At 42.7% G+C, this 27,942-nt stretch overlaps 1 protein-coding gene across 3 annotated transcripts in view; it reads left to right on the top strand.

The window, feature by feature from the left end:
- The window catches only part of med13a (mediator complex subunit 13a), a 94,437-nt gene that overhangs the window by 20,628 nt on the left and 45,867 nt on the right, over window positions 1–27,942 (top strand). For all 3 annotated transcript variants that reach the window (XR_004575935.1, XM_013134462.3, XM_010870717.5), the window contains exon 3: window positions 14,819–14,987. Coding sequence is in view for 2 of the 3 variants with exons in the window: in XM_013134462.3 (XP_012989916.2) it covers window positions 14,819–14,987 (169 nt within the window). In the remaining variant the exon portion in view is untranslated. The remainder of the gene's footprint in view (window positions 1–14,818; window positions 14,988–27,942) is intronic.

The following is a 27,942-nucleotide window of genomic DNA, read 5'->3' as shown; positions in this document are numbered from 1 at the left end:
GCAAAAAAAAGGGTTTAATGAAATGCATATAGAAACAGATGTTTTTTACAAAGACGTTGTACTCAAAGTTTTCGAGGTGGTATTCTTAACTGCTTTGATAAAAATAAAAAGCTAAATAGTATGCTAAAATACCAAACCTGGGCACCAGACCAATGATCGTTAATTAGTAAAGTTAACATTTTTGTTAACAATTTAATGTTTAAGTCAACTGTGAAAATCATTATCGGTCTAATTAACTTCCGTTACATTTAACTTCCGTTAACTCAAGCCCGCTAACCCTATCTTCATAAATATACTCTTAAGTCCCTTTAAAGTCTAAGCCAATTTTTGCTTTTGTCAGGAGTGGGAAACGAGACCAAATCCAGTGCTTGCTGTACTGAATATCTAGATGTTATTTTCCAGGTCCAAAATGTATTTCTCTGCAGTAAGTTTGCGCCCTAGTCTAAAGGCTTCCGTATGAAGGTCAAGAGTGAAAAAAACACTTGGGAACGTATTACGTCCTAGCAGCTATTTGTGTGTTGTAAACATCATCTGTGATTGGCCAACAAAGAATGTCTCTGTGTATTTGGGAAATGGATTGGCTATTCTTTATGTTGGGGTGAGACCTTCCAAATATTTAGTCACTTTAACGTCCCTTGCCTCGCCTTGACAAAAAGGGACAAATTCAATGCTACCTGCATTGCAAAAAAAAAAACAAGCATCTAGTTCATACAGTTGAGTAAAAACAGTTTTTTTATAATAAAAATAAAAATGTACATAAACGCTCAACGCAAACTTCCGCTACATTTATAACTATATTACTAAAAAACGGTTATTGAAGAAAACTTTTTGGTTGACGAATTAACGGTTAACAAAGTAAACTTTTTGATTAACTGTGCCCAGCTATATAAAATTCCACTTGCATGCTTTAACATGTTGGAATTCACCCAGAATTGCAGTAAAGAAGAATAAGGAATCTTATGCCAGGCCGCTTTAAAAATGGCTGAAGGATAGCCTAAAGTATACAGAGAGCATCCATGTAATTCAATAAATTAAGGTTGAATGGCAATGTTTGGCAGAAAAGTTTTTATAAATCGGTTTGACTGGGCAATGCAAAGTTAGCAAGTTCAAGGGTAAACCATAGTAAACTATATAGTTGCCCAACTGTTTTAGTAGTGCTACATGGACTGTTACGTTAATGCACAACTCAAATATGCATTCAAAAAGGATATTCTTTTTCAGCTCCGTCTGGAAACTTACAATAATCTGATGAGGATAATTACCCTGAATGCATGTGATGAAGTAAGCCTTCGTAAACAACCATGCCTCCAGAGAAGATTATCATCATACTCTGTGTTCTTTCGCCTCATCTCCTTGTCAAAGAACTGTTGGATGTCAAAGTCTGAGGTCCCTGAACTTTTCCTAAAGTGTAATTGCTGAAAATGTGGAGCTGTGTGACGGTGGAAGGAGATGTGAGTCTCTTTGTGTCTCCGTATTGGCCCATGACCAAAAGGACTCATGAACCATGCTCATAGTTAAGTTCTACTTTCTGCAACCATGCTGTTATCGGGTGTCATCATTAATTTGCTTTTCCACTCAGGCCCATCGGGTGTTGCATAACTTTGTCTGAACACAAAATACATTTGAGATATTATTTAATCAGGTTTCCTTTGCTATTAGGTATTGCTTGAATGTATGATGATATTAATTCTAAAATGTTGACTCATTTAGTCCCAACAGTGAATAAAGTAGCCCGAATTGTCAATCTATCTAGAGGGCCAAGAGCAACAATATATAACCAAAAAAATTGCATGAATGATGCCACTTAATTTTGGTCAAATATTTTTGCTGATTCAAGTATTGTTGCCAGGTTAAATATCCCATAAAACATTTGCCAGTTGTGTCATAATTGATTGTAATGCTCTTCTGGCTTCGTTCACCTGAAAGAGCCGGATCATTTGGCTTCCTAATCTGTCTGTTTAAAATGTTTCAAAATAACCCCCACACAAGGAAAAAAGTGCTTATCTTAAATGGAAAGGCCAAAACGCCTGTAGCATGTTTTGTTTTTTTCATGTTGCTACCCTACTGGTGCAATTCACATGGAACAAAAAGACATTCCTTAAATTGAGATTGTGATCAAGGAATTTTTGGGGTTTGATAATGATGAGCTGAAGGAAGTGTCAAGAGGGGTAGATTGATGAACTAAACATGAACAGTGAAGAGATTGGCTGGACAAGAAGCAAGGAGCTTGTAACGAGGCAGCAGAATGTGACAGGCAAGCAAGGGTTTAGTGAGGACAATCACAGTGCAGTGATCACGTGCAGTGACTACTTTACACAGTTGAAAATCAACCCAGCATTTGCCTCAAAAGCAGATGCTGCACTAGACTCGCCTTTCGGTTATTGGGATGTTTTTTTGGTTAGCTTTGAGTGTTTTGCGAGCTGACGATCAATGCAGCTGGTGTTCTGAAACGTGCGCAGTGGGAGAGAAAGAGTGCTTCGGTTTCACGGCACACACTTGTTTGGCACATCAGTGAAGCATGTCCGCATCTGCGGCGGATCTTGGCCTGATTTGAAGTGAGTTGCTGCTCTTGGGAAATCGAACCTGCCCAACTTCTTCATGCAGCTAGCGATTAGCCTGTTTACCTTTTCCTCCTGAAGGCAGGATGTTGAGTCTGTCTTTATTTGGAGAGAATCCACTCTCCGTGTGCACACTAAATAATTAAGGCAATCTTTGAGAGTTTTGAAATGCCACATATCTGCATGTAATAAGCCTCTTTTTGAACAGAAACTATAAATATGAATCTTTTTCACTATTCTGTTTTTGTCACTATGTAAATTATGTGCTTAGTTCCTCAATATGTATGTAATATGAATTACATTATAAAATGTTACTTTCAGTTTTTTTCCCCCTATCTTATTACCTTTCCCAAAAGTTATTAATTGACATATATTGTAAACATGATACACTGCTGATTTTGACTAATCTCTGGGCATATGGCCAGATGGAGAGGGAATAGCCTTTTCTAACCCCTGGTAGTTATCGTGAACAAATAAAGCAGTTTTAAATCTGGAAAAGGTGCATAATGTTGGATTTTACGCTTTCAGGATGATTTTTAACATCTAGAATTACTGGGACTTTGGCAGTTAGTGAGTTAACATAGTTCATAATCAGACACATTCTGTTACCATAATTTACTCTCACTACCATAACTGCTTCAAAGTAAGGTCAGGTTACACTTGTATTTACCAAAATCTTAGCCATATGCAAGCAAAAGCAACATGAGCTCCCCATGAGGTCGATTCAGTAGATATACCCCAATGTTTTGCCTATGTCACAATGCAGTTAGAGGAATATATTGATGCCTTGATCTACTGCTCCAAGACATCTTGAGTTGTGTCTCTTTGAGCTCACTAAAAAAATAAGTTGTTCTCTGAGAGATCCTTTTTCAGTCAAACCACTATTCACAAAGTGGTCAGTTCATTGTCAAAGGAAGCAGATCTACCAAGAATGAGAACTACACATGACCAGAATGTATTTTTATGGTGAGGTCATTTGAACTTAAGGACCACTTGCAAAGATGCAAGTATGATTTTCATTGCAGGCAAACTGTATGTTAAGATGCACTAAACAGCGTATTAATGCTTTGAACTACAAGGACTCAACAGTAGCCCCTTAAAGAAAAGTTTGATCTGAATGTGTAATTACTGTTTATTTTTACAGTGCTTGGATCCAAATTTCAAAAGACTCCTGCACACAGACTTTACTTGCAATTATAAATCCCACACGTAATACACAGTTGGAACTGGATTTTTTAAGAGAAGCTCATCTGCACAAATGGAAGGAATGTATATTCCATTGGGGTGAAGCTATCAACAAAATTCATGGACTCACATATTCCCATCAAACAGAACAAACCCAGATCTCAACATATAACTCTATCTACCTGGATAAAGATACCACAGTCATTAGATTCTCAAGCATTAGACCTACAATAAATGGCCCCTTATATATCTCAGTTCTTACAGTTCAAACAGTTTTCTTGTTGCAATCAAGTCACAACTTGCTGCCCAACAGCTTGATCATACTAAAAAAAACAAAAAACTAAAATAACGTATGTCAATATCTACTGTTAAGATTGTGCTTTCATTGGATGCTCACTCCCAGGAGCCTATGCTCAATAAGGGTTTAGGTCTGTAGACATGCTTGGCCAGTCCATCACCTTTACCCTCAGCGTCTTTAGCAAGGCAGTGGTCGTCTTGGAAGTGTGTTTGGGGTCGTTATGATGTTGGAATTCTGCCCTGCGGCCCAGTCTCCGAAGGGAGGGAATCATGCTCTACTTCAGTATGTCACAGTACATTTTGGCATTCATGGTTCCCTCAATTAACTGTAGCTCCCCTGTGCCGGCGGCACTCATGCAGCCCCAGACCATGACACTCCCACCACCATGCTTAAATGTAGGCAAGACACTTGTCTTTGTACTTCTCACCTGATTGCCGCCACACGCTTGACACCATCTGAACCAAATACCTTTATCTTGGTCTCATCAGACCACAGGACATGGTTTCAGTAATCCATGTCCTTAGTCTGCTTGTCTTCAGCAAACTGTTTGCGGGCTTTCTTGTGCATCATCTTTAGAAGAGGCTTCCTTCTGGGACAACAGCCATGCAGACCAGTTTGATGCAGTGTGCGGCATATGGCCTGAGTATTGAGAGGCTGACCCCCCCCACCCCTTCAACCCCCTCAGCAATGCTGAGAGCACAAGTCCATTTCCCAAAGACAACCTCTGGATATGATGCTGAGCATGTGCACTCAACTTCTTTTGTCGACCATGGCGAAGCCTGTTCTAAGGGAAAATTGCTAATTTGGCACAAATTTGATTTTTTCACTTAGGGGTGTGTACTCACTTTTGTTGCCAGCGGTTTAGCCTTCAATGGCTGTGTGTTGTGTTATTTTGAGGGGACAGAAAATGTACACTCTTATACAAGCTGTACACTCACTACTTTACATTGTAGCAAAGTGTCATTTCTTCAGTGTTGTCACATGAAATGATATAATCAAATATTTACAAAAATGTGAGGGGTGTACTCACTTTTGTGAGATACTGTATATCCTGAAAATTCAATGCATTTCAAGTGGTCTGTATTCTTTGGAATCTATAATGTAAAGCGATTCTCTAATGTTGAGTCTGTGTCAGGTTAGTTGCCATTTTAAGTTTGAGAAGAGTGTCGGCGCTTGTTCCACCACAGTGGGATTTCCTCCACCCACTGTGTCCTAATGGAGAAGTGGGTTCAAGTAATCAATTGTGTTGAATATTGCACAATAGACAAGCTGCACATACCAAGCTCTGAACTCATTACAATCTTGTGTTTAATGAGTTAATGTTTTAGTGATTTAGCAGACACTCTTCCAGAGCAAAATCTTTTCATACTTTTTCTTTCATCCTCCACCTTCATCCATATGTTCCCTCAAATACATTAGGGTCTTACTGAATTTTATTTAAAAAAAATTAAATGCATAAGTAATAAGTAAATAAGTTACTTTGGTCCCCTTTGACTGTGCAGATTACACAGTAAGAGTTTCACCTATACAGACATAGAGTACAGCCCCCCACAAGCACAAATATGCCTCATTCTTGCTACTCATAAACATCACACAGGGAATTATCACATCTGCTGCTGCCAGTCTCTTTTTCACTTTTGCACATTTTATGAAATGGTATCTTACTAAAATGTTGCACTAATAGGATGAGACCATTATTTCAGTGTATGCCAGCAGTGATAAGTGTATGGCCCTTTTTCCAACATTAGGCCTACACACAGTCAATTTAACAGCAGCAAAGTGGCAGCCTTGTGCATGTCAACGGGTAGGCGTATTGTCAAATATATTCGTAGAGCTCTAGATCCAAAGTCAACCACCTGAATCCTGAAGAAAAATATTTGAGCTAAAAAGATCATTAATCTCCCGTGGTTACCAACTTGAACCCAAGATTTAGTATTATGGGTTTGCAAGAGAAAAGCTTATGTATTGCAGTGGTTTCTAAACTTTTTCAGTTCCTGTACCCCCTCATGTTATTTTCATTAGTAAGCCTATGGTGTCATGAGTGTTTTCAAATACCCCCTGTTGAGAGGCCAAGTACCCCTGGGGTCCTGGTATCCCTGGTTGGGAACCACTGTATTGGAGATGGCTAAAATAATTCATTTTAAAATTGGTATTTTTTTTCTTCTCTTTAAGTGCACTAATTATTTTGTCGTGTGGACACTGAAGTCACGCTTCTGAGAAGGTGAATTTTACTGGTGAATCCTACATAGCATTAACCAAATTCTTAAAATATTGAACACACTTTAACTATATCTAGATGATCCAAAACATCTGAACTGTGGAAAAAAGAATTGCCAGCTGTTGTGTGGCGATTGTTTCCAAGAACCTTAGCTACTTTTCTCCATTCGTGACAGGTGGTGGCTCGTCTGTTACTTAGCTAGCTACAAGCAGACCCTATGGTGAAGTCTAAGACAAAGATTGTGCAGATCATTTTAGCAGGCAGCAGTTCTTCTTTTCAAATCAATCACTATCACTTTTTCACACAGCCAAAGGAACTACTCATTGTTATCTAGCAAGTAAGCGACTCCAACGTTTGTTGTATTAAACTTGAAAATAAAGATGATTTTTTTTGCCTTATTTTATAAGGTTTTTTCATTCTATAACTATGAAAATATATTGATGTTTCTGCAGGTTGTACTTACTTTGAACACAAAACGTATAGCTACAGTAATCCACTTAGCTACCCTTCACATACTGCTCGTCATGAAACAATGAATGAGAATGTTGGATTCAGTTGCGACGGAATCCAAAGCGTAATGTTTTTCTAAGTAAGTGTTATGCAAAACAATATAATATTAATGAGGGGGACACTTTAACCCATTACCAATATTGGGGAGGAAATGTCCCTTCTGTCCCTTGTCCCCCACCTCCTACGCTCTTGCTAGCTTGTATATTTGGAAAGCTAACTTACTAGCTATCTGTTAGCGTTACGTTAGCTGGTCATGGCTAATTTAATATTGCTTTTGCATTAGCTTAGAATATTCAATTACTACCATTTTACTTGCCATTCATGTGTTTTGTTGTCAATTTATGTCAAAAAAGTCTAAAAATATGTCAAATATATCTAAAAGGAAGATGAAGAGACAAAGATGGATTTTCTTTTCTCTTGAAATCTGGGATGAAGTTGGAGGTATCTTGTACGCTAGCAGGGCAACCCCTTAGTGTTCATGACACAGTAACTCTTTGACTCGGTCCTCCCTCTGTTCCCTCAGCTCTTCTTGGATTGTCGTTTCCCTGCATCCATTATTTACTATCCTATCATTGTAGTTGATTGGTTGCATGCATACTGTGATTTTATAGAGGGAATGCAGCCTGAATATATATATTTGTGGGTCATTAAAATATTGTATGGTAGAGGGGAGATAAAGGCTGGGGTGACTTGTAGTGGCTACTGGTTTGAGGTTTTCCTATCAATTGGTGTCCTGCTTAATCCTAGAAATCCAGGTGAGAGTCGTTCCTAACTAATTGCTGAAGATAATGAATGTCGAACACAAGGTAAGAGAGTAAACCCGCAGACACTCAGCCTTCCATGGAATTACTTTGATGCCTCGTACAATCTACTGTAGCTTTGTTAGAACCCATCGTGCCTCTTTCTCTGCATTAGTTGTGTCTGCGCTGTGTTTGTGCTCTCGTTTTGCACGGAGCAAAGTTGTTGCTAGTTATACTGTCCGCCACTCTGTCTGTGTTTTCCAATGCTGTCGCTTGGAACATTGAAGTAGGAGGGTACCTCTATTAGCATCCCAGAGGCTTTTAACTTTTTTTTGTAAACACAATCTTCATCTTTGAAGTGTGCACTACAAACACGGAATCCGGGAGCAACAGATGGGCTTTGGCGCTTCAGAGCCACAACCCACTGCAGCACCTCTGGCAGTAGATTGAGTGGTAGCGTGGTGGTAGACTGCTTTTGTTCTGTAACATTCATGAGGACAGCCGGGGGCTATACAATAAGACCCCCCTTTTCTTTCCAGCTGGTTCTTTGGTGAGCAAGCTGCGATCTAAACAGTCTGTCAGTGAGATGTCACCAAATTTACACTTCCAGCTGTCAGTAAGAAGTAACCATGCACATGACGTTATTACCGACCAGACGATTTTAAGATGGCACAGACTTATCGGCCAGTAAGAAAGTTTACATCATTCTTTTCCCCCTGCATATTTGTTTTTTTCAATAAGGTGTTTGGAAATGCTTGGTGATTGCATTGGGTTATTAAGTGTCTACGTGATTAATTGCACTTCCACTATAAATTACTGTTGGTTGTGGATGTTTGAATTACCATTGGGTTTGGCTCTTTTAATTGCAGTTTGGTTTAGTTGTTTAAATTGCTGTTGGGTTTGGTGGTTTGTTGCAGCAGCAGTGTACTGGCAGTGCTTTTATCTTGCAGCTATGATGATTAGTGAGCAATGCCCTAATCACCGGAAATATGTATTGTGCTTTGGTTTGAGTCCATTTTCTATGTCAGCCATGAAATGCTTAGGCAACTAATAAACTGATATCCTCAACAAGCTTGTAGTTGGCTTTTCAGAGATATGCAAGCTAAGTGGGAAGTATGCCTTTTGCGCCTTGACATCCTTTTACCAAGGCTAATCTTCTGAATGTGACCCCACTCCTGCTGTGTTAATGAGGATAAGGAGTAATGTGGCTATGTGAACAACACCTGGGGGGCTTGGGTGCTGGGCAAACAGTCCCATGTTCTGCTCAGTTAAAATTCAGTTTTGGAGACTTGGTCTATCTGTTCCTGGTATGAAACCGTTAGGAAGAGGAAGATGAATGGGTGAAGGAGGGATGTGCAGGAAAAAGAGTCAAATGCCTTTCATGAAGGGAAACATCCCCTGGAGGCCTGAAGATCTCAAGACACTTTGTTTAATGAGTGACCCCGCTACTGCTTCCGTTGAACTTCAGGGTTATTTTAAGGTTTAGTGTTAGGGGGGAAAAGATGATTTGTGTGTGTAAACATGGCCTGTGCAAAGCAGTGTTTCTGCAGTATTTGCTTATCAGGCTCTTGGAGAGATTTCACACAAGTACCCCTGGGGGTCGTGCGTGCGTGCGTGCGTGTGTGTGTGATATTTGGAAGCGTAATTTGACTAGGCTTTGCTGTGTGGTCCTTTCTAAAGGCCTGGTAAACGTCAGCTCATCTGGGCCTCTGTCACATGGGGGGAGGGAGGGAGGGAGGGAGGGAGGGAGGCAGGCATGCAAGTGTCTCATGCATCAGCTGAGCCCACAAATCTGAAACATTCCACAGGTGTCTCTCAGTGCTCGTGTTCTCCCTCGTGTACTCTCTCTTTCTCGCTATCTTTCTCTTTTCTGTTGCGGTCTTTTCCCCTGGGCCTCTGTCTTACTTTGCTCTCTTTCACTGTCAAACCACATGCCAACTCGTAACATTGCACTGGGGGGGGGGGGGGTCATTATTAAATTTGTCAGAATTTCTAATAGGAAGATAATTGAAAGATAAGAGTTTCCACTTTCCACATCAAGAGGAATGCTGTAAGTGGTTGCCATTTAACATGTAGATATTTGTTGCTTACTGCAAAGAAAAGGAGACAGGCGATCTTTTGTCCCTCCTGTGTCAGGGAAGAATGGATCTTTATCGGCTGTTGTAAGGACTGTGGGAACTTCAGTGTATAACAGTACCACTCCTTCCATGTCAGTGTCAGTCAGTGGGGATAGTTTGCAACTTCCCTGGCTCTTGTTTTGGCAGCTGCCTGGCCGTACAGAGACATCCATTCAAACATTTCCTGTCCTGTGATAGCTAGCTTGCAGCTCTCTTTCTCCCTTGCTGTCTTTCCACATTAATTAAGGTTTTTAAAACTTAAACAAAATAGCTGTCCTTTCTCAGGCAAACACAGTGAGCAGGCTAATATGGTAGGCTACTGATCAAACAACATTATAAAGTCCTCTAGCTTCATTTAAATCTCTAGTTTAGCATCATGTTGGCGTTTAGGTAAACTGCAACAGTGATTGACAGAGTTGTTGATTAAATGTCACTAGGCCTGGGGAATGCCTATTGGATGTTTGTTGCAAAGATAACAGTAACGTCTCAAAACATGTAAACCTAATCAAATGCATCGCTTGGGAGGGGCTTATACAGGTGCTCTCGAGAATAATGCCTTCAGTGCAACAGTAGCTAGCAAAGAGAAGATGGCAGCAAAATCGCTAAATACATCCACAGATTTCGATGGGGTTTTATGTCATGTTTGTGATGAACCATATCAGACATAACCATAGGTAAATTGTCATTATTGCGACCGGACTACATACTTGCGTTAGATATAATAGGACCGGTAACGCTGAATGATGGCTTTTTTTATGTGGTATGTGGCTAGCGCTGTAATATAAAGGTAGTGTGGATGAGGTAGAAAGATTTAGCACTTTTGTGAGGTGAGTCTAATTCTAAATGGAACAAAAAGAGGTGGCGCGGCAGTCTCAACCCCCAGATGTACCAAAAGATTTTCGCCTGATAAATCGTGTATGCTGCTGCGATTCAGTTTGTGTTCAGAACACAAACCTGGTCCTCGATAATTTAAATCAGAGGAGTTACCACTAGTATCATTGACCTGTCCATTTGCAGTTTAAATAAATCACAGTGTCAGCCATGCCAGTAAGAAGGCATGCCGAAACATATTATTCATATTCGCTGCACCAAAAATTGCGTCAACTTGCTATTCAGCTTGTAATACCGGCAACCAGGCAGCAAGGGGCCCCCTACCCATGGGGCCCCAAACAATTGCTTGATTTGCGTGTATGGAAACACCTGTGGTTTGAGAACGCCAGAACAGGAGGGTGCGACCAAATATCAAATCAACAGCAAGGGGCTTAAGGTAGTAGCCAATTTTGCCAATTTGCATTCCTTTTTTTGATTCAGTATTTCTAGAAAAGAAGATGGCCCCTCTGTAAATTGCGGGAAATCCCTAAACCAACATTTTCATAAACAGATACAACACCGATCACGTATGCTATTCTCTGCCAGGATCACATTTTCGTCTGTCCGCATCTCTCCTGCCCGGTCCCCTAGTGCTGAAGAGACCACCAGAGACCTGTCAGCTGACTGATTCTGCATTTCTTTTTTCACTGACAAAAACCTAAAGGCGTCATGATATGTTGTAATTATATTTTCTTTAATGCAGGCCCTTTGCATGAATGTCTGAGGTTGCTGACCCCTAGTCTAGAACTTACTGTGTCTTTCAGCAACCTCTCCACTCCCTGCATACTTACCGCATACTGTAAATTGGATTATGGTCATTGTAGTTAATTCCACATTTTATGTTATAAACAATGAATAATATTGGCTTGTTGGAAACTCCCTAACTTAATTGCACACTATTCTTTTGTCTGATTTGTGCGTACTGAGCCATTGTGTCTCAAAACCACAACTCCCAATTGATTCGTGGCTGTGTGGAAAGGTTGCCCACTCTTCAAGTCCTCTATGGCAAACCATTTTGCTGTCTTCCACACTGCTGTTCTAACCTGGAATTCACATGGGCCAGCACGTACAGACACGCTCACTCACTAAATGACCTCTGTTGGCTTAGCAGGCATTTGAGCCACCCAAGGTAGCCGCTAGAGCGCAGCGAGACCAGGAAATCCCTGCTAACAGTGCCTTCCTGCTCCTGCTCAGGCTATTCTGGACAATATGCATCCCCATGGGTTTTCCCAGCCATCTATCAACCAACCATTAGCTATGGCACTGTAAAGGCTCCAGCCTAAACTACGGTGGTCAGCTTAGTGCTACGAAAGAGCGACTTAGATTGCTGCGCCCCCTCTAATTCAAATAATCTACTTCAGGTAGTAAGTCTACTTCAAATAATTGAACCAATGCTAGTTCATTAATTGTTTAAATACAGACATCTGTTTATGGCTTAGCACTGGTGGGATCATGTTTTGTGGTCATGTCTGGTGTTTATGTTCTCTGTGCTATGCTGGGCTGCACACAGGGAGAAAGCTGTTTGCTGAAGACATGTTTGAAAGGAGCTTAGGTTTTCTAAGATGTCTCGGAGTGGCTGTTAATGAGATTAGCAGAGCATCCAGGCCACAGCTGAACAGGATCCAGAAACAAACCCCACTATTATTAGTCAGGTAATACCAACACTGCTGGCCTCCCTGAACTTCTTTGCTCCGTCTTGCCAGATCTTATGGTCATTGTAAAGATAGCCCAAACAGATCTGACACCATGATAGGGAAACTGGTTTTGTGCATTTTTCTCTACAGGAGCAGGCAAGAGCCCTTATCTACAGATAAGTATGCTTTCTTTTAACCGCAGCTGTTTGGACACAAATATTATTTATGAGGCAGGACCACATTTATTTAGTGAAGTCTACACCCCTAGTGGTCGTGGTGCTATTGACCTGCATTTGCTCACTTAATAAATGTCTCACCAAACATCTTTGATGTAAAATTATGCAACTAACTCAACTACACTAATGCCATCATGGCACCAACTGAAAATGTTGCTATTGTAATTTTTTAGTAGCCTTGTCTTCTTCATTTAACTTAACTGCTGTAGTATAATAATTTGCATATTGTGGCAGAGACAGTAGAATACCACTTAATCTTTGCATTCTAGACTACTGTAATAAATTAATAGAATTAATGCTTTTAGTTGCGATCTACTGTACCTATAGCCACTTGACATTGGTTATGGCGAAGACATCATCTTTTATGAAGCCGACAGTGATGTCCCCTATATCAACAGTCCCTAACCACACAACATTCTCTTCCAACATTCTGAAGGAAATAAATCTCCGCTCCTGTTCCCCAGTCAAAATGTAAATTGTTTGTGGTCTTTCTAGGGCTCAACATTTAGAGGCCATTGTCAGCTAAAAGCTGCAGCTTTGAGTTAAGGAATACTGTCCTGGGTCAAGATCTTGACAGCAAAGCAAATGATGCATGCAAACTAGGTTATAGGTTGTGTCAGTGGCTAGGAAAATCTCCCCAGTAGGGTTGAAACTGAGGAAGAAACCTAGAGAGGAACCAGACTGAAAAGTTGCCAGTCCTTTTCATGCCTGTGCTGGTTTCATATTTACAAGAGTACATTTCAATGTTTTTGCATGTTAAAAATGAGGTCAAAATCAGGTCAATAAATAAATGTGTCCAGAGCCTTTAAACAGAATCCAAGTCAGCTGCATAACCAGTTAGACAAGGACAGGCACAGTCAGGTGGGGGGTGGGCCATGGCAGCAGGAATCATCAGGCAGCAACTTGATCTGCAACACAACCAGGAAGACTCCGGACAGGGAAAGCCACAAGTCATTCGAGTCAGGCAGTCCCGAGGTGCGGTCCAAAGTCCACGTCCCCCTAAGGTTAAACAGGACCCCAGGAAAATTCAGGAGGGCATACCTTGGATTCAAAAGTGTACCCAAGCATGTACTTTTCAGCGTGACCCTTGTCCTCCGTCACAAACGAATGAAACGTTAACAAGTAGGTCTTAAGGCAAGACAGACTGACCCTAGTCCCCCAGGACAATGATATAGCAGCTTAAAACAAGGGCCTGAGACCGGGGGTCCAGAGTCCCTGAGGCCTTATCTGAAGATCACCCCCCGGACCGGGCCCAACAGGCAGGAAGTAACTCCACCCATTTTGTCAAGTATCAGACCAAAAGGGACAACAACCAACTGCAAACACCCTGAAAGAGGGCAGGGTATCACCAACAGAGCTCACTCCTAATACGTTAAAAGACATGTACCCATTCAATTACTAAGTAAATGCAGTAATATTTCTGCTGTGGTTGCCCAATAAGAGCATTTGAATTGTAATTGTATTGTTTCATTTTAGGAATATATATTTAGACATGCAGAGACCAAAATCGCTTTCCATTTTGCGTAGTGTGCCCATTACATTTTTGTTGGCATTGTGTGTCATGCTATGTGGGCTCGCTGCTACCAACAGGTTAAGAAATGTTTAAATGAAAGTGCGTGAGATCGTTGTCGCATGTATGTTGACCAAAACGGAAATCTATGTATTTTACTAATCAAAAAAGTTGACTTAGTCAAATAATCGTTGCAGCCCTTATTTGTCTCGTCTGTCCACAAGGCCCTTTCCAGAACTTTAGGACCAGGTGCACTACAACTATCTAAAACTCTGTACAGACCACTTTTTCTTTCCTTTCCAAAAACATTGAAAAGGAAAGTTTTAAGTGAGGAACAGTGGTCTCTTAATTTTAAACCTTCTGTTCCTCACTCAAAACCCTCCTTTTCTACTTTTCTGGTAAGGAAAGGAAAAGGTGCAGTGGTATCTTAATTTTTTCCGGAGCTGTATTATCAACAGGCCTGCAGCAATGCTTTCACTTTTAGCCACAATTACCCATTAATGGAAACTGGTGTGGAATTGTCATGAGGACTTCTAAATAGCATTTGGTATTTGTGTTCAAATAATGTGCGTTGTAGTATGTCAACTCAAATCACTTACATTTTGTTTTGTGTGGAAGTTAATATGAAGCAGTTTGATATTTTTGTAAACAGCCAGGAGACACTGAAGAAAGTACCAGTGACAATGTAGCCAATAGAAGTGATGTATGTGCCTGCTGTGCTGGGTCGGTTGTGCCTGCTGTGCTGGGTGGGTTGTGCCTGCAGAGCTGGGTCAGTTTGGAGGTTATGTCTGCTGTAGTTTATTTTCCAACTGAATTCTTGACTAATTAACTTAGTTCAAAGTCTGTTTAATGTTATCAACAACGCAAAAAGGCATTAATGAAATACAGATTTAAAATGAGTTCCTTAAAAAAAACGTTATCTCTCTTTCTTCATCTCTGTAGCTGAAGAGGATGGCGTGTGGGAGAGTGGTCTGTCCTATGAGTGCAGGACCTTGCTGTTCAAAGCCATCCACAACCTGCTGGAGCGCTGTCTCATGAACCGCAGCTTTGTCCGCATTGGCCGGTGGTTTGTCAAGCCCTACGAGAAGGACGAGAAGCCCATCAATAAGAGGTAAGTTGTTCCTACTGACCCCTTTTTCTACGCTGCCAGTTCCCCAGTGTAAACACGCCCACTACTTTAAGCAATAGGGGTGGTTCTTTCAAATCTTTGTACTGTAGGTTGTCTACTGATGGTAGCTCTTTGCAAGTTCTACTTGCTACGCTGCTTCTGACTGTAACGGTCTTCTAATGTGCACATAACAAAAATACATACAAATTGTATTTTATTTAAGTTTTGTGGTCTGTGGATCTGATGTTTTAGTTGTCTCCTTCTCTGACATGCAGTGTTTATTTTTATTATTTTTTTACCAAACCAGCTGGCTTTCTGTCAGATTGCTGCCCGCTTTCAGTGAAAATATCATAATGTGCACACGTGGGTTGAATTTTACCTGATACCGTTACCTATCCTATTATATTAGTCTGTCTGCATTACTGAACATAGTTTGAAGAGATCAGAGTTGAGAGAGCTGTGTTTAACCTTTTAGGTAGGACTGGGTCGAATCCAGCAGGGGTGAGGCAGTGAATGCTGAAGCTGTCGGAATAATGCGACAAAGAGGATTTAAATATAGGTAGCGTTAGGCAAACACGTATAAAGCAGAAAAGCCACTTTTTTAAAATGATCTGGCAGAAGAAAATGTTTAAATCTAAGAGGTCTGTGTGACAGCCTTTTGCCGCCTGCAGCATGACAACCACCGACCGTGATCTCTGTCAGGACATGCAGCTCTGCTCTATCAGGGTTCGGTCTATTTCAGGGATTCTTAAACTTGTTCAGCTTGAGGCCCGCATGAAAACGTTCCTGCCCTCCTGTGTGATTATAGATATATTCTTATAACGTCCAAACCACTTCCAACGTGTCTAGGCACATTGGGTCCTGGACCCCTGGTTTAAGAAACCATGGTCTAGTTTTATGCAAGCCCTCCTCTCATTCCTTTTCCAAGTAGATTTAGTCCTGAGCCACTGTCAGCTCCATAGGAGATGCGTGCTGCCTGGTAATGCAGGTTTTGAACTAGAGAGCAGGGCTACAGACAGAGTCTGGCCTGTTTTCTATACCCTGTCGGCTGTACTTCCTGGAAGTGTGTTGCCTAGCCCCGGCAGTGACTGAGCTGTCCCCTCTATCGTATATCTAGTGGGCAGGGTTTCTGTCTGTCAGCGTCTGGGCTCTTTGATAAGAGACGGAGGCGCACAGCTGCTGAGGAAAAAACAACTACGGCGGTGACAGTCAGTGCAGCCCGCCTCTGGCTTGCATAGCTTCCATGACTTTATGCTGCCCCCCCCCCCCCCACATCCCCACCCCCCCAGGGGTGTGTCTTTGTTGCTATTTCGAAGCATGGTTGGAGGCTCTGAGCTCTGTTTATTTAGACCCCGTCCCTTTCCGTTTCAGTGTGAATAGGCATATAGCCAATGTATTACCGACTTGGAGCTTCTGCAGATTAAATAGACGTCTAATAGGAGAACCGTCCGTCCGTGGTTTGTGGTAAACAGCAGTGCAAAACGGACTGATAGGCAAACACAATAAAAGGGGGAAGACTAGGGGGAATCGTGTGCCTTGCCCGCTGGTAATGCAGCCGCGTGACGGGCAGACCAGCAGTCAGGTAGAATTGTGTTGTAACTGACAAACTGAGTGCCGTTGACTGGGTTTTGGTTGTTGTTTATACGGTTAGTTGTTTCACACCTAGTCAGTTTCACTGTGATAAAAGCAGTAGGTTGCAATCCAGGACTCAATGTTAATGTTTTCTGCCACTGGCCCGCTGGGGCCAGTGGGTTTGAAACTTACTGGCCCCAAACATTTGTAATTTATCATTGTTACAACATATAACCAAAAACATTTGTTATTAACATTTTTAATTATTTATGAAATGGGTTCTGCATATGTAAAACATAAGATATTTTTGTTTCTTTCATCACATTTCTAAATATAAAAATGAATAAAAAGATAAGTCAACAAATCCCTGGGGAACAAGGTGACCAGCTTGTCCGTCTTATTTACTAGGCATGCGGTTGTTATAAGTCGTGCAATCACCCAGAGGGCATTTAAATTCCTGACCAGTATGGTCAAGGGCCCTGAAGACAGATTGTCAGCCAAGCGCTTGGCAGTCATGCAGACCAGGTGCAGTTTGCTATCGGCATGGCTGGTCAGGGACTGTTTGCGAAAGTTGTCAGTGCCTTTTTAAAAACACCCACATTTGTCCGCTCTAGCCGGGGACGACAGATGACACAGTGCATCTGCGTTTCTGCAAAGTCGAAACCGGTAAATTGTTTTGCACTGAGGTAAAGTTAGTTGGCTTTCATTGTAGCTCGTAGAATTCCTTCGCTGCCTTCTTCATTTGAGTGACTTGCGCAAGTTTTTAAATGTCTACCAGGCAGCAAAGCGTCACATCACTACTTAACACTCGACTGGCCAACAGCACGTGAAAGGAGTTGCAAAGTGGTAATTTGTGCGTGTGCCAGATTACGAAGCAACTGGAGGATATCAAGTTTATAATGCGTAACTTATTTCAATCTCTTTTCTTTTTCTTCTTTTTTATTAGTCCGACTCGACTTGTTGCTTTCCCGGGGCCATCGTTAATGTCCAGCCCTGTAAATCTTTTGGCTGTTTGATTTGAGTCTGAAGGCTGTTTAATGACCATATCATATACAGTCAGGTCCAGCTTCTGTCCACTGAACTGCAATGGATATAAAGTCTACACACCCCTGTTAAAATGCCAGGTTTTTGTGATGTAAAAGAATGAGACAAAGATAAATCATGTCAGAACCTTTTCCTCTTTTAATGTGACCTATAATGTCAACAATTCAATTGAAAACAACCTGAATTCTTTGAGGGGGAAAAATTAAAATTAAAAACCTTACCATAACCTGATTGCATAAGTGTGCAAAACCCTCTTATAACTGGGGATGTGGCTGTGTTCAGAATTAACCAATCACATTCAAACTAATGTTAAATAGAAGTAATTACACCCCTGCCATTATTTAAAGTGACTCTGATTAATCACAAATAAAGTTCAGCTGTTGATTTTTCTGACATTTTATAAGTTGCATCTCAGAGCAAAAGCCATGGTCCGCAGAGAGCTTCCAAAGCATCAGAGGGATCTCATTGTTGAAAGATATCAGTCAAGAGAAGGGTACAAAATAATTTCCAAAGCGTTAGATATACCATGGATCAAAGTGAAGACAGTCATCATCAAGGGGAGAAAATATGGCACAACAAAGACATTACCAAGAACTGGACGTCCCTCCAAAATTGATGGAAAGACAAGATGAGTGGTCAGGGAGGCTTCCAAGAGGCCTACAGCAACATTAAAGGAACTGCAGGAATTTCTGGCAAGTACTGGCTGTGTGCTACATGTGACAACAATCTCCCATATCCTTCATATGAATGGGCTATGGGGTAGGGTGACAAGACGGAAGCCCCCCAAATTTCCCCAAAAGCATGTGGGAAAATGCGTTATGGTCTGATGAAACCAAGGTTGAACTTTTTGGCCATAATTCCAAAAGGTATGTTTGGCACAAAAACAACACCCAACGAAAACCATACCCACAGTGAAGCATGGTTGTGGTAGTATCATGCTTTGGGGCTGTTTTTCTTCAGCTGGAACCGGGGCCTTAGTCAGGGTGGAGGGGATTACAAACAGTTCCAAATACCAGGCAATTCTGGCACCAAACCTTCAGGTGTCCGTTAGAAAGCTGAAGATGAAGTTCACCTTTCAGCACGATAACGACCCAAAACACACATCCAAATCCACAATAGCATGGCTTCACCAGAAGAAGATTAACATTTTGGAATGGCCCATCCTGAGCCCAGACCTGAATCCAATGGAACATCTGTGGGGTGATCTGAAGAGGGCTGTGCACAGGAGATGTCCTCGAAATCTGACAGATTTGGAGGCAAATATTGCCGTGCTGTCATAAAATCCAAAGGTGTTTCATCAAAGTATTCGTTTTATGGTGTGCACACTTATGCAGCCAGGTTATTGTGAGTATTTCATTTTTTATTTTTCCCCCTCAAAGATTTCAGTTTGTTTTTCAATTGAATTATAGGTCACATTAAATGTGGAAAATGTTCTGACAGGATTTATCTTTGTCTCATTTTACATCACAAGAAACTGGCATTTTAACAGGGGTGGGTATACTTTTTATATCCACTGTATGTTAATTTTGATATTGAAAAGCTGAGGGATTTCATTGCCCTTATGAGAATGCGTTGGCTTGATTTTTATCAATGAATAGCACTTCTTTCTTTCTCTTCTTTCTTGTCTCTCTAAGTCCCATCCTCCTGCTGAGTTTAGTCAGGCCCCAGTCGAGGAAAAAGGACAATAGAATTTCTTCAGCCTGGGAATCCTTAGCCAGCAGAGCGAGGTCCTCTCTCCAGTCTCCACTCTCTGTAGTCAAGGGGAGAGGATATAAATAGTTCTGCACCCACCCAGAAAGAGACCAGCCAGGTTCTCCTTAGGATGTTGTTGTTGTTGTGCACTCAGCAGTTTGTTCCTGTTTCAGCCACTTAGCCCCGGAGGCCAGACTAAGCAGTGAAAGGCTTGACTGTAAACGTTCCCAACGCAGGGCCTATGTTTTAATGTTATGCCTGGTCGCAACAATTGATGTAGCTTTTTTTTTTTTTAAACCCCATTTTTCTCCCCCTCTCGATTTCTTGTTGTCCAATTCCCAATTATGGCCTTGTCACTTTGCCGTTACTCCACAACAGGTGTGGAACGGCCACTGAGCAGAACATAGTTCCTCAGACCATATCCTCCCAAGCCGGTCTGATTTACATCACACTGCTCAATCAACCTGGTTGTCTCTAGCTCCTACACTCTGAGGTAGTGCGTTCCCCAACTATCCATTGACAATTTATAGGCGTCTTACCATAACAGATGGAGTGGCTAGAGTGCAATGTGACAAGGCACTCCCGTCCTTCTCCCTACCCCGGGGATGAACCACCGGGCTGAACCCCTGGGCATTGTCAGTATGGCGCGAAGAGGATACAAACCCTGGGCCCCGGAAAAGCAGTTGCACTGCCAAGCGGTGACTTAGACCAGTGCGCCGTGTGGAGCCCCGGCAGGAGGGTCTTTTAACCACCAACTTTCAAGTGGCAGAGTTGCTTATTTTTCTTTTTATATATTTCCTCAGAGGGTTGTTTGAGCTGTTAGTCTGTTAAGCACGCCGTTTTGAGGTGAGAAGAAATTCAGCCAGTAGAATTGTGAAAGAGTTTGCTTTGCTTCCCCAGTGGCCAGCTGGAGACTCCCACCTGGGTATGTTTCTCACCATGGATGTGTTTACATTTCTCCCAGGAGAGCCACCGTAAACGCACCGCCAAGGCATTTTTCCCCACCAACCTCAATCCACCCAAGCGGCTATAGCTTTGTTCTTTCCACACACACCTTCCTCGGGCATGCTGTCACTTTCCAATGCCCCTGGGAATCCTATAGATGAGATCGCTTTGCCTAACTACTCGTCCAGGAACATTGGTATTGTGCGCCTAACGGTGTGCCCACACGACAGTTGTGGACATAAACTGATCCTAGATCAGTGCCAGGATTGTAAACAAGGCAGTTTGAGTGTTGTTTGCTCTGCCCTTAACTTCGTTTCCAGACCCTTCTTCCCCAACCATCCTTCAGCCCTGGCCTTCAGTAGCCAATAAGAAAGTTGTGAGAAATTCCCGGTGCGATAGGCATTGGTTTAATGGACTAAGTCTACCAATCTATGATCTCCCACAACACCTCACCCACGTGTCTTGTGCAGCCAAGCACCAATCACCAAATTGTAACATTGATAAATACTGCACTGACACTAGGCATTGTAGTTCTTGCTTCTTTAGAACTTGTGTTGTAGGGTCTTAGCTGGGTTGCTTCTCTTTTATATTATAAAGTGGCTGGCTCAGGCTAGATGTAATCATAGTTGGGGGTGTGGTTCTTTTATGATCAAACACCAGAAATACTACTTGATTTAATGCCACTCTTTGCAGTATTTGGATTTTTGAATCACAGAATAAATACTTTACTCAGTAAGTTCAGTCTCACAAAAATAGTCACACTATTGTATACTCTATTGTTCAAAGGTTTACCCTCACTGGCCATTAAAATAGCATCATATTGATCATAAATACAGTTTAGACATTGTTAATGTTGTACATGACTGTAGCTGTAATGTTGTAGCTGGTAACGGCAGATTATTTTTTTTAATGGAATATCAACGTAGGCCTATTGTATATCTCCTGTGTTCCAATGGCACGTGTTTGCTAATCCAACTTTATAATTTTTAAAAGCTAATTGAACATTACAAAACCATTTTGCAATTATGTTAGCACAGCAGAAAACTGTTGTGTTGATTAAAGGAGCAATAAAACCTTCTTTAGACTACTTGAGTATCTGGAGCACCAGCAATTGTGGGTTTGATTACATGCTCAAAATGGCCAGAAACAAAGAACATTCTTCTGAATCTGAGTCTTCTTGTTATGAGAAATTAAGGCTATTCCATGCAAGAAATTGCCAAGAAGCTGAACATTTCATACAACTGTGCATACTGGCTCTAACTAGAATAGAAAGAGGAGTGGGAGGCCCTGCTGCACAACTGAGTAAGAGGACAAAAACATTTGAGTGTCTAGTTTGAGAAACAGACGCCTCACAGGTCCTCACCTAGCAGCTTCACTAAATAGTACCCGCAAAACACCAGTCTCAACATCAACATTGAAGAGGCGACTCTGGGATGCTGGCCTTCTAGACAGAGTTGCAAAGAAAAAGCCATATCTCAGACTGGCTAATAAAAAGAAAAGATTAAGATAGACAAAAGAACACAGAAACTGGACAGAGGAATGTTTTCGAAAACAGTGTTATGGAACAACAAGTCTGAGGTGTTCAGATCACAAAGAACACTTGTGAAACACAGATCAAATGGAAAGATGCTGGAGGAGTGCTTGATGCCCTCTGTAAAGCATGGTGGAGGCTATGTGATTGTCTGGGTAGTGGTAAAGTGGGAGATTTGTACAGGGTAAAAGGTAACTTGAAGAAGGAACGCTATCACTCCATTTTGCAACAACATGCCATACCCTGTGGACAGCACTTGATTGGAGCCAGTTTTCTCTTACAACAGGACAATGACCCAAAGTACAGCACCAAACTATGCAACAACTATTGAGGAAAGAAGCGGGCAGCTGGAATTCTGTCTACAATGGTATGGCCAGCACAGTTACCCGATCTCAAGCCAGTCCAACTTGTGGGAGGTGCTTCAGAAAGCATGTTGACAGCTAACATGCCAAGGTCTAATTGATGCACATTTCTAAGTGACCCCGAACTTTTGAACGGTTTGTATATTGCATGGAGTAGCCATAGACTGAGGCTCTCTCTGGGCTTTTTGTTGACTCAGAGGTGGTTATTCAGTCCCTGACAGTAACATGTCGTTCATTTAAGAGATCCCCTTATCCAGAGTGACATACATTAGTAAGTGCATACATTTTCATATGTTTTGGTACTGGACCAAAAGAATGAAACCCAAAACCCTGTCAGCTGCACTACAGACTTTAAATCCCAACTCATCCTTTCATGGTATTGGGTCTATGGAGAGGTGGGACTTTTTTTGCCCTCACTGTTTGATTAGATACTTCTTGCTAAATGTGACAGATCATGATCATTTTTTTAGCACATACAAACACACCCAGTGTGGCCGTGCCGTGGTCCTGGAAGTCGAGGACAGGTGTTGATCACAGTTGTTTCAGTCTGTCAGACCAACACTGCTCCCTTAATGGGTGTGTGTGTTGAAGTGTGTTGTGTTGGCTAATTCTGTCGGATACTTACTGATATCAGACTTTCAGCTTCAGATGTCCTTCCATCTGCCGTGTTCTCTGTTTGGCCAGTTCCACCTTTCCTCCTGTGGCGTTCTGAATGGCGTCACCTAGGACTACCATTGGGCACCTGTGTTGCCACCTGTCTGAGTTTTTGAAATTCTTACATCACTTCTCTCCCTCACACACACAAACGTGCCCGCGCACACACACACACACACACACACACACACACAGACTAATGAAGTGTTCTGTTGCTCTACATCCTCCCCTCCCCTCTCCTCTCTCCATCCCCTCTTCTGTCTCTTTCTCCACCCGTCTGTGTTTGTTCTTCACTTCCCCTCTTCTCTCTCCTTCTTTCTATTAAGGGGTGGTTTTAGGTGACCTCCCATTTGAAGTGGGTATGCTGTAGATTCCTGCAGCTTTGGTTTTGCTTTGTGTTGTGATCTGTGCTGTCAGTTCCAGACACGAGGCATGAGAAGGAGAACGTGTCCCAGGTCCGGTTTTGGCGTGTGAGCCCGGCCTTGATTGCCCTCAGGCACCTGTCTGAATTCTTCTGCTTTTGAAGTGTGCGTGTGTGTGTTATAGAGAATGCCCTGCTGTGTTGTCTTTCTAGGCAGGCAGGGAGGGTGGAGCGAACCTCCATGTTGTCATGGCAGCAGGGAGATGCACCCTGGGATGGGGACTGTGCGTTTCCAATGGGAGGGAGGATGACTGTCCTCAATTGGTCAGCTTCAAACAGACTTGTTTATGACCTGATCTGAACTCTTATTGGTCACATTTCCCAAAAGCTTTCAAATGCTAAAGGATCAGTTAACTTATGCATAACAAGCAATTTCTATTATTATGCTGACATATTTTGCCTGATAGCTCTGCCTTTCCACTTTTGAACATGTGTTCAATAAATGTACTAAACAACAGATGGTGTTGACGTTCAGCTTAATCTAGCTTCTGTTACATTTCCAGCAGATGGATGTAACATTACATAAATCAGGTTCTTTTTTATTGAATGGGCTGGTTGTTATCAGCTTGTCTGACAGCTTGTCTAACCTGTGTGTTCATGGGACCCACATGTTCATGGGACCCTAGAAAAACATACCTCTTTTAGACAGAAACCCTAGTAAAACACACAATGGGGTGTCTGCTATGAAAGAATAGAACACATTGAGTAGGAAAACGTCTCTTTGTTATTGAACTACAGGAAGTGGTGTGGATTTAAATCTTGTAATAGAATGACATCATGAGTCCGTGGACTCTCCAAACATACATCTTTATGGATATGTGATGTTTATTAACGATGTATTCAAAATAGGTTCACAAAGAAAAATACAATGTCCCCCTGATTTGCATGTTTGTGAACTATTCTACACATTTACTATTATTCTAATGTCTTATATTTTGTTGACACCATTAGAAAATTCCTCATCACTGTACTGTAGGGAGCAGTGAAACTCAATGGTCATTCTGTTTTCTTCTACTTGCTAGGTAAACTCATGATTAATGAATACCCTTCTGATATCTCAGCGAGCAGTTTGGATCTGAATTCCATGAGCCATAGCTAACTATGATAGCATTGCTGTCCATACAGAAAGAAACAACTTAAATGCACCTTATGTTCTGGAGTGCTAGCAACCTTTTAACAGCGGTAGGCAAACACTGTCCACACGTAGATACACAAACATACACCAGACACAAAATAGTGCGGAAATGTCACTGCCCATCAGTCTCTAGAATCCGTAACTAAAACTATTATGAAGTGGAAGTCCCACCTCTGTGTTGGCACGAACTAGGTAGCAATTATGAGTTTTATATACACACACACACAAGCACGTGCAGTCATCAACCCATCCCGTGCGCGCCCCCCAAGTGTTCTCTCTAGCAACACAAATTCCTGAGAGACCACCAGTGTTTGGCCATGTGACCAGGCAGGCAGCTCTGTGGATCCATCAGGTTGCATCCCTACTGAACAGAGGGAGGGAGGGGGTTGGAGATCCTGCAGAGCAGATAAATATGGCTCTTCCACAGGAAAGTGAGATTACCAGTGGCAGCGTCCTCACCGCGGTATTAGCAGCCCCTTCACTGTCTCTAATACTAACACCATCTGGCCCGCGGAGAACGCGCAGCTACACACAGACGCCTGATAGGTCCTCCGCTACCGCGCAGCACACGTCCCGATTCTACCCAGAGCCCTTTAGAAGCACATTAAAACGCATATTGGCCTGTGCCAGAGCCTGTTAGGGTTGTGAAGTGGACATGTGTGCAGGGCCAAAGGGAGGTTACACCAGTCGTGTTTTCTCTCCGCACCCACTCCTCCTTACCAGGCGTTCCTCCCGTTCCAGCGCTGTTGTTTTCTCTGCTGCTCCCATGTGACCTGGGGCTCTGGTGGCGTTGCGCTCCCCTCGGAGGACGTGCGTGTGTGTCTGTGTATTTTACCGCCAAACATTCCTTAGTCGAGCCAGGGGTCTGGATATGGTTTGGTGCTCATTCTAAGCAGTTACTTAGTGGTTAAAGACATCCCTGTCTTTTATATTTCTGTCCTTGTGATTTTAGTCCAGTTGTGTTGACAAGAAAGCGGTGACAAAACAGTGTTGGTCCTATGCTACGTAAAGGTTGGAAAGCACTGTGAAGTAAATACTTTAAATACCAAAGAGTGTTATGTTCTGGTGCTGCTACAGCCAACTGTCCTCCTAAAAAAGATGTAGACTATCATGTATATGTAACTGCATCGTGTACATGTAACTGCATTGAACCGACATAATCACTACTACCAGTGTTTCTGCGGATCTACTGGTATGCGACACGCTGTGCATGGTAAGTGTCCTGCTGATGTGTGTCCACACAAGCCGCTAAATGTCAGGAAGTGTGCAACAGCCAACCGGCAGCCCGGTTTTAGCACTGCGAGCCAAACACCTGAGGAATGTGACCACTCTCTCTCAAGGTTTTCAAACCAAAGCTACTCTAAGAAACCCATTGGTCCATACCTGATTACTGAAATAAACATGGAATGGAATTGTCTAATGATGCACTTTTTTCCCACCATGTTGGGCAGAGGGATCTAGGTATGTGATGTGTACTGGTCTGATGACCGTAATACCAGGTATTGCCCCTGGTCTCTGCCCTGTGGTCTCTGCACCTAGTCTCGGCACCTCAAGGCAGACATTTGCCATATCATATCCATGACTTTCCTCTGCCAACCTAAACAAGGTAAATTCAATTGACCACCTGGTGTTTAAGGTGCACCACGGATCAGGCCCCGCCCCTCAGTGGATTATCTTATTGTGTCATGTCCTCTTGAGCTAATGGCCAATCAGGATTTACAGAGGCCGAGAGCAGGAAGACCACAGAAAGAGAGAGACTGTTTGTGTTCCGTCAAAAATCGCCAACTGTGTTTTGGTTCCATCAGAAATCTGAGAGAGCAACTGTTTGGGTTCCCTTAGGAATCGAGTCAGCTGCACTGTAGAGTAGGAGATATTAGACTTTAGACTGCTTGCTCTCTCAGGCTGGGTTCCAACAGCTTTCTCTCCTGTAGGAGAGAATTTTGGGCTAATGGAGTTTGTTTGGCACTGTCAGCGTGAATGTCCTGGTCGTGACAGTTCCAATGGGCTCATGGTGGCGCAGCACTCAGCCGAGGCCACTGCAGGCATGTCGGCGCAGCCGAGGCCACTGCAGGCATGTCGGCGCAGCCGAGGCCACTGCAGGCATGTCGGCGCAGCCGAGGCCACTGCAGGCATGTCGGCGCAGCCGAGGCCACTGCAGGCATGTCGGCGCAGCCGAGGCCAGGGGGTTTGTGGTGTACTTTTTAGCCACCTCCGCTTTCTGGGGTTTGGATCCAACCCTGCATTAGTGTTTGTAAAAGCACTGGAGTCATTTGTCCTCACTTATGACCGATGTACACCGCCTCACAGACTGATCTACACCAACAGACTTAGAGTGCCAGACAGATACACACTGGCCTCCCTCCTTCCTCCCCCCCCGCTCCACTGATGGTAGTCTAGACCTGCTCTCTCCATTGTGCCTCCGCAGTGCCATGGTAACAGAGGGGACAGAGCACATGCCCCACCCCTTACTCTGTCTCTGTCACACCCCCAAAGCTGATTGGTTGAGCTGTCACAGCTGTGGAGGCTTGTCCTGTGTGTGCGTGCTACTGAATGTGTTTGTAATATCTGCCATCCTAGAAAATAAATGAGGTGTGAGCCTTCCTCCACTCTCAGAATTGCTGACCCCCCCCCCCCCCCATCAACACACAAACGCACCCAAACAAAACACCTCAGTGCTCTGCTTCTGGGCGGTCCTGTCTGACACACCTCACTAACCGAGCCTGGTTTCTCCTCATAACCAGCAGGAGGACAAATTTATTACACCTGTGTTTTGACCTCCCAGCTCTTTTATATTAGCTGACTCTGATCTAGCAGTCATTCTCATGGCTCTTTGAAAACAGCTGACTCCAATCTGCAGTAGCCCTCCAAAGTATTCTTTTCACATTTTATTGTATTACAACACGAACAGTTTTTGCCACTGATCATCACAAAAAGTCTGTAATGTCAAAGTAAAATCTAATGTACAAAATGTCCAAATTAATTACAAATACCAAAGGCAAAGTTATGAAATGCAAATGTGCAGTGTGAGGGTTGTGGTGGCGACTTTACTTCTGTGTCTGTGGTGGTGACTTAACCTCTGTGTCTGTGGTGGTGACTTAACCTCTGTGTCTGTGGTGGTGACTTAACCTCTGTGTCTGTGGTGGTGACTTAACCTCTGTGTCTGTGGTGGCGACTTTACTTCTGTGTCTGTGGTGGTGACTTAACCTCTGTGTCTGTGGTGGTGACTTAACCTCTGTGTCTGTGGTGGTGACTTAACCTCTGTGTCTGTGGTGGCGACTTTACTTCTGTGTCTGTGGTGAAGACTACTGCTGTGTTCCTGGTGAAGACTTTACCGTTGTGTCTGTGGACAGTGAGGTTTTTTTCTGTCTTGGAAATGTTCAGAGACATTGGAGAGATTATAGGGCAGCTTGGTTAACATGCCCTCAAAGCTGTTGTCTGTATAGTCATTAACCATTCAGATAATGTTTTCGCCCTTACGTTGCTATTCCATGCTTTTATTGATTTTTATGAACAAAACAGCTCAGGACAAATTTTTTAAGCATCACAGCTGATATGAAGACAAAAGCTCTTGGTATTCATTTCCACTGCAGTTATTATTCTCA

The sequence above is a fragment of the Esox lucius genome, chromosome 7 (assembly GCF_011004845.1).
Source record: "Esox lucius isolate fEsoLuc1 chromosome 7, fEsoLuc1.pri, whole genome shotgun sequence".
NCBI lineage: Eukaryota > Metazoa > Chordata > Actinopteri > Esociformes > Esocidae > Esox > Esox lucius.
This window is presented reverse-complemented; position numbering and strand designations above follow the sequence as displayed.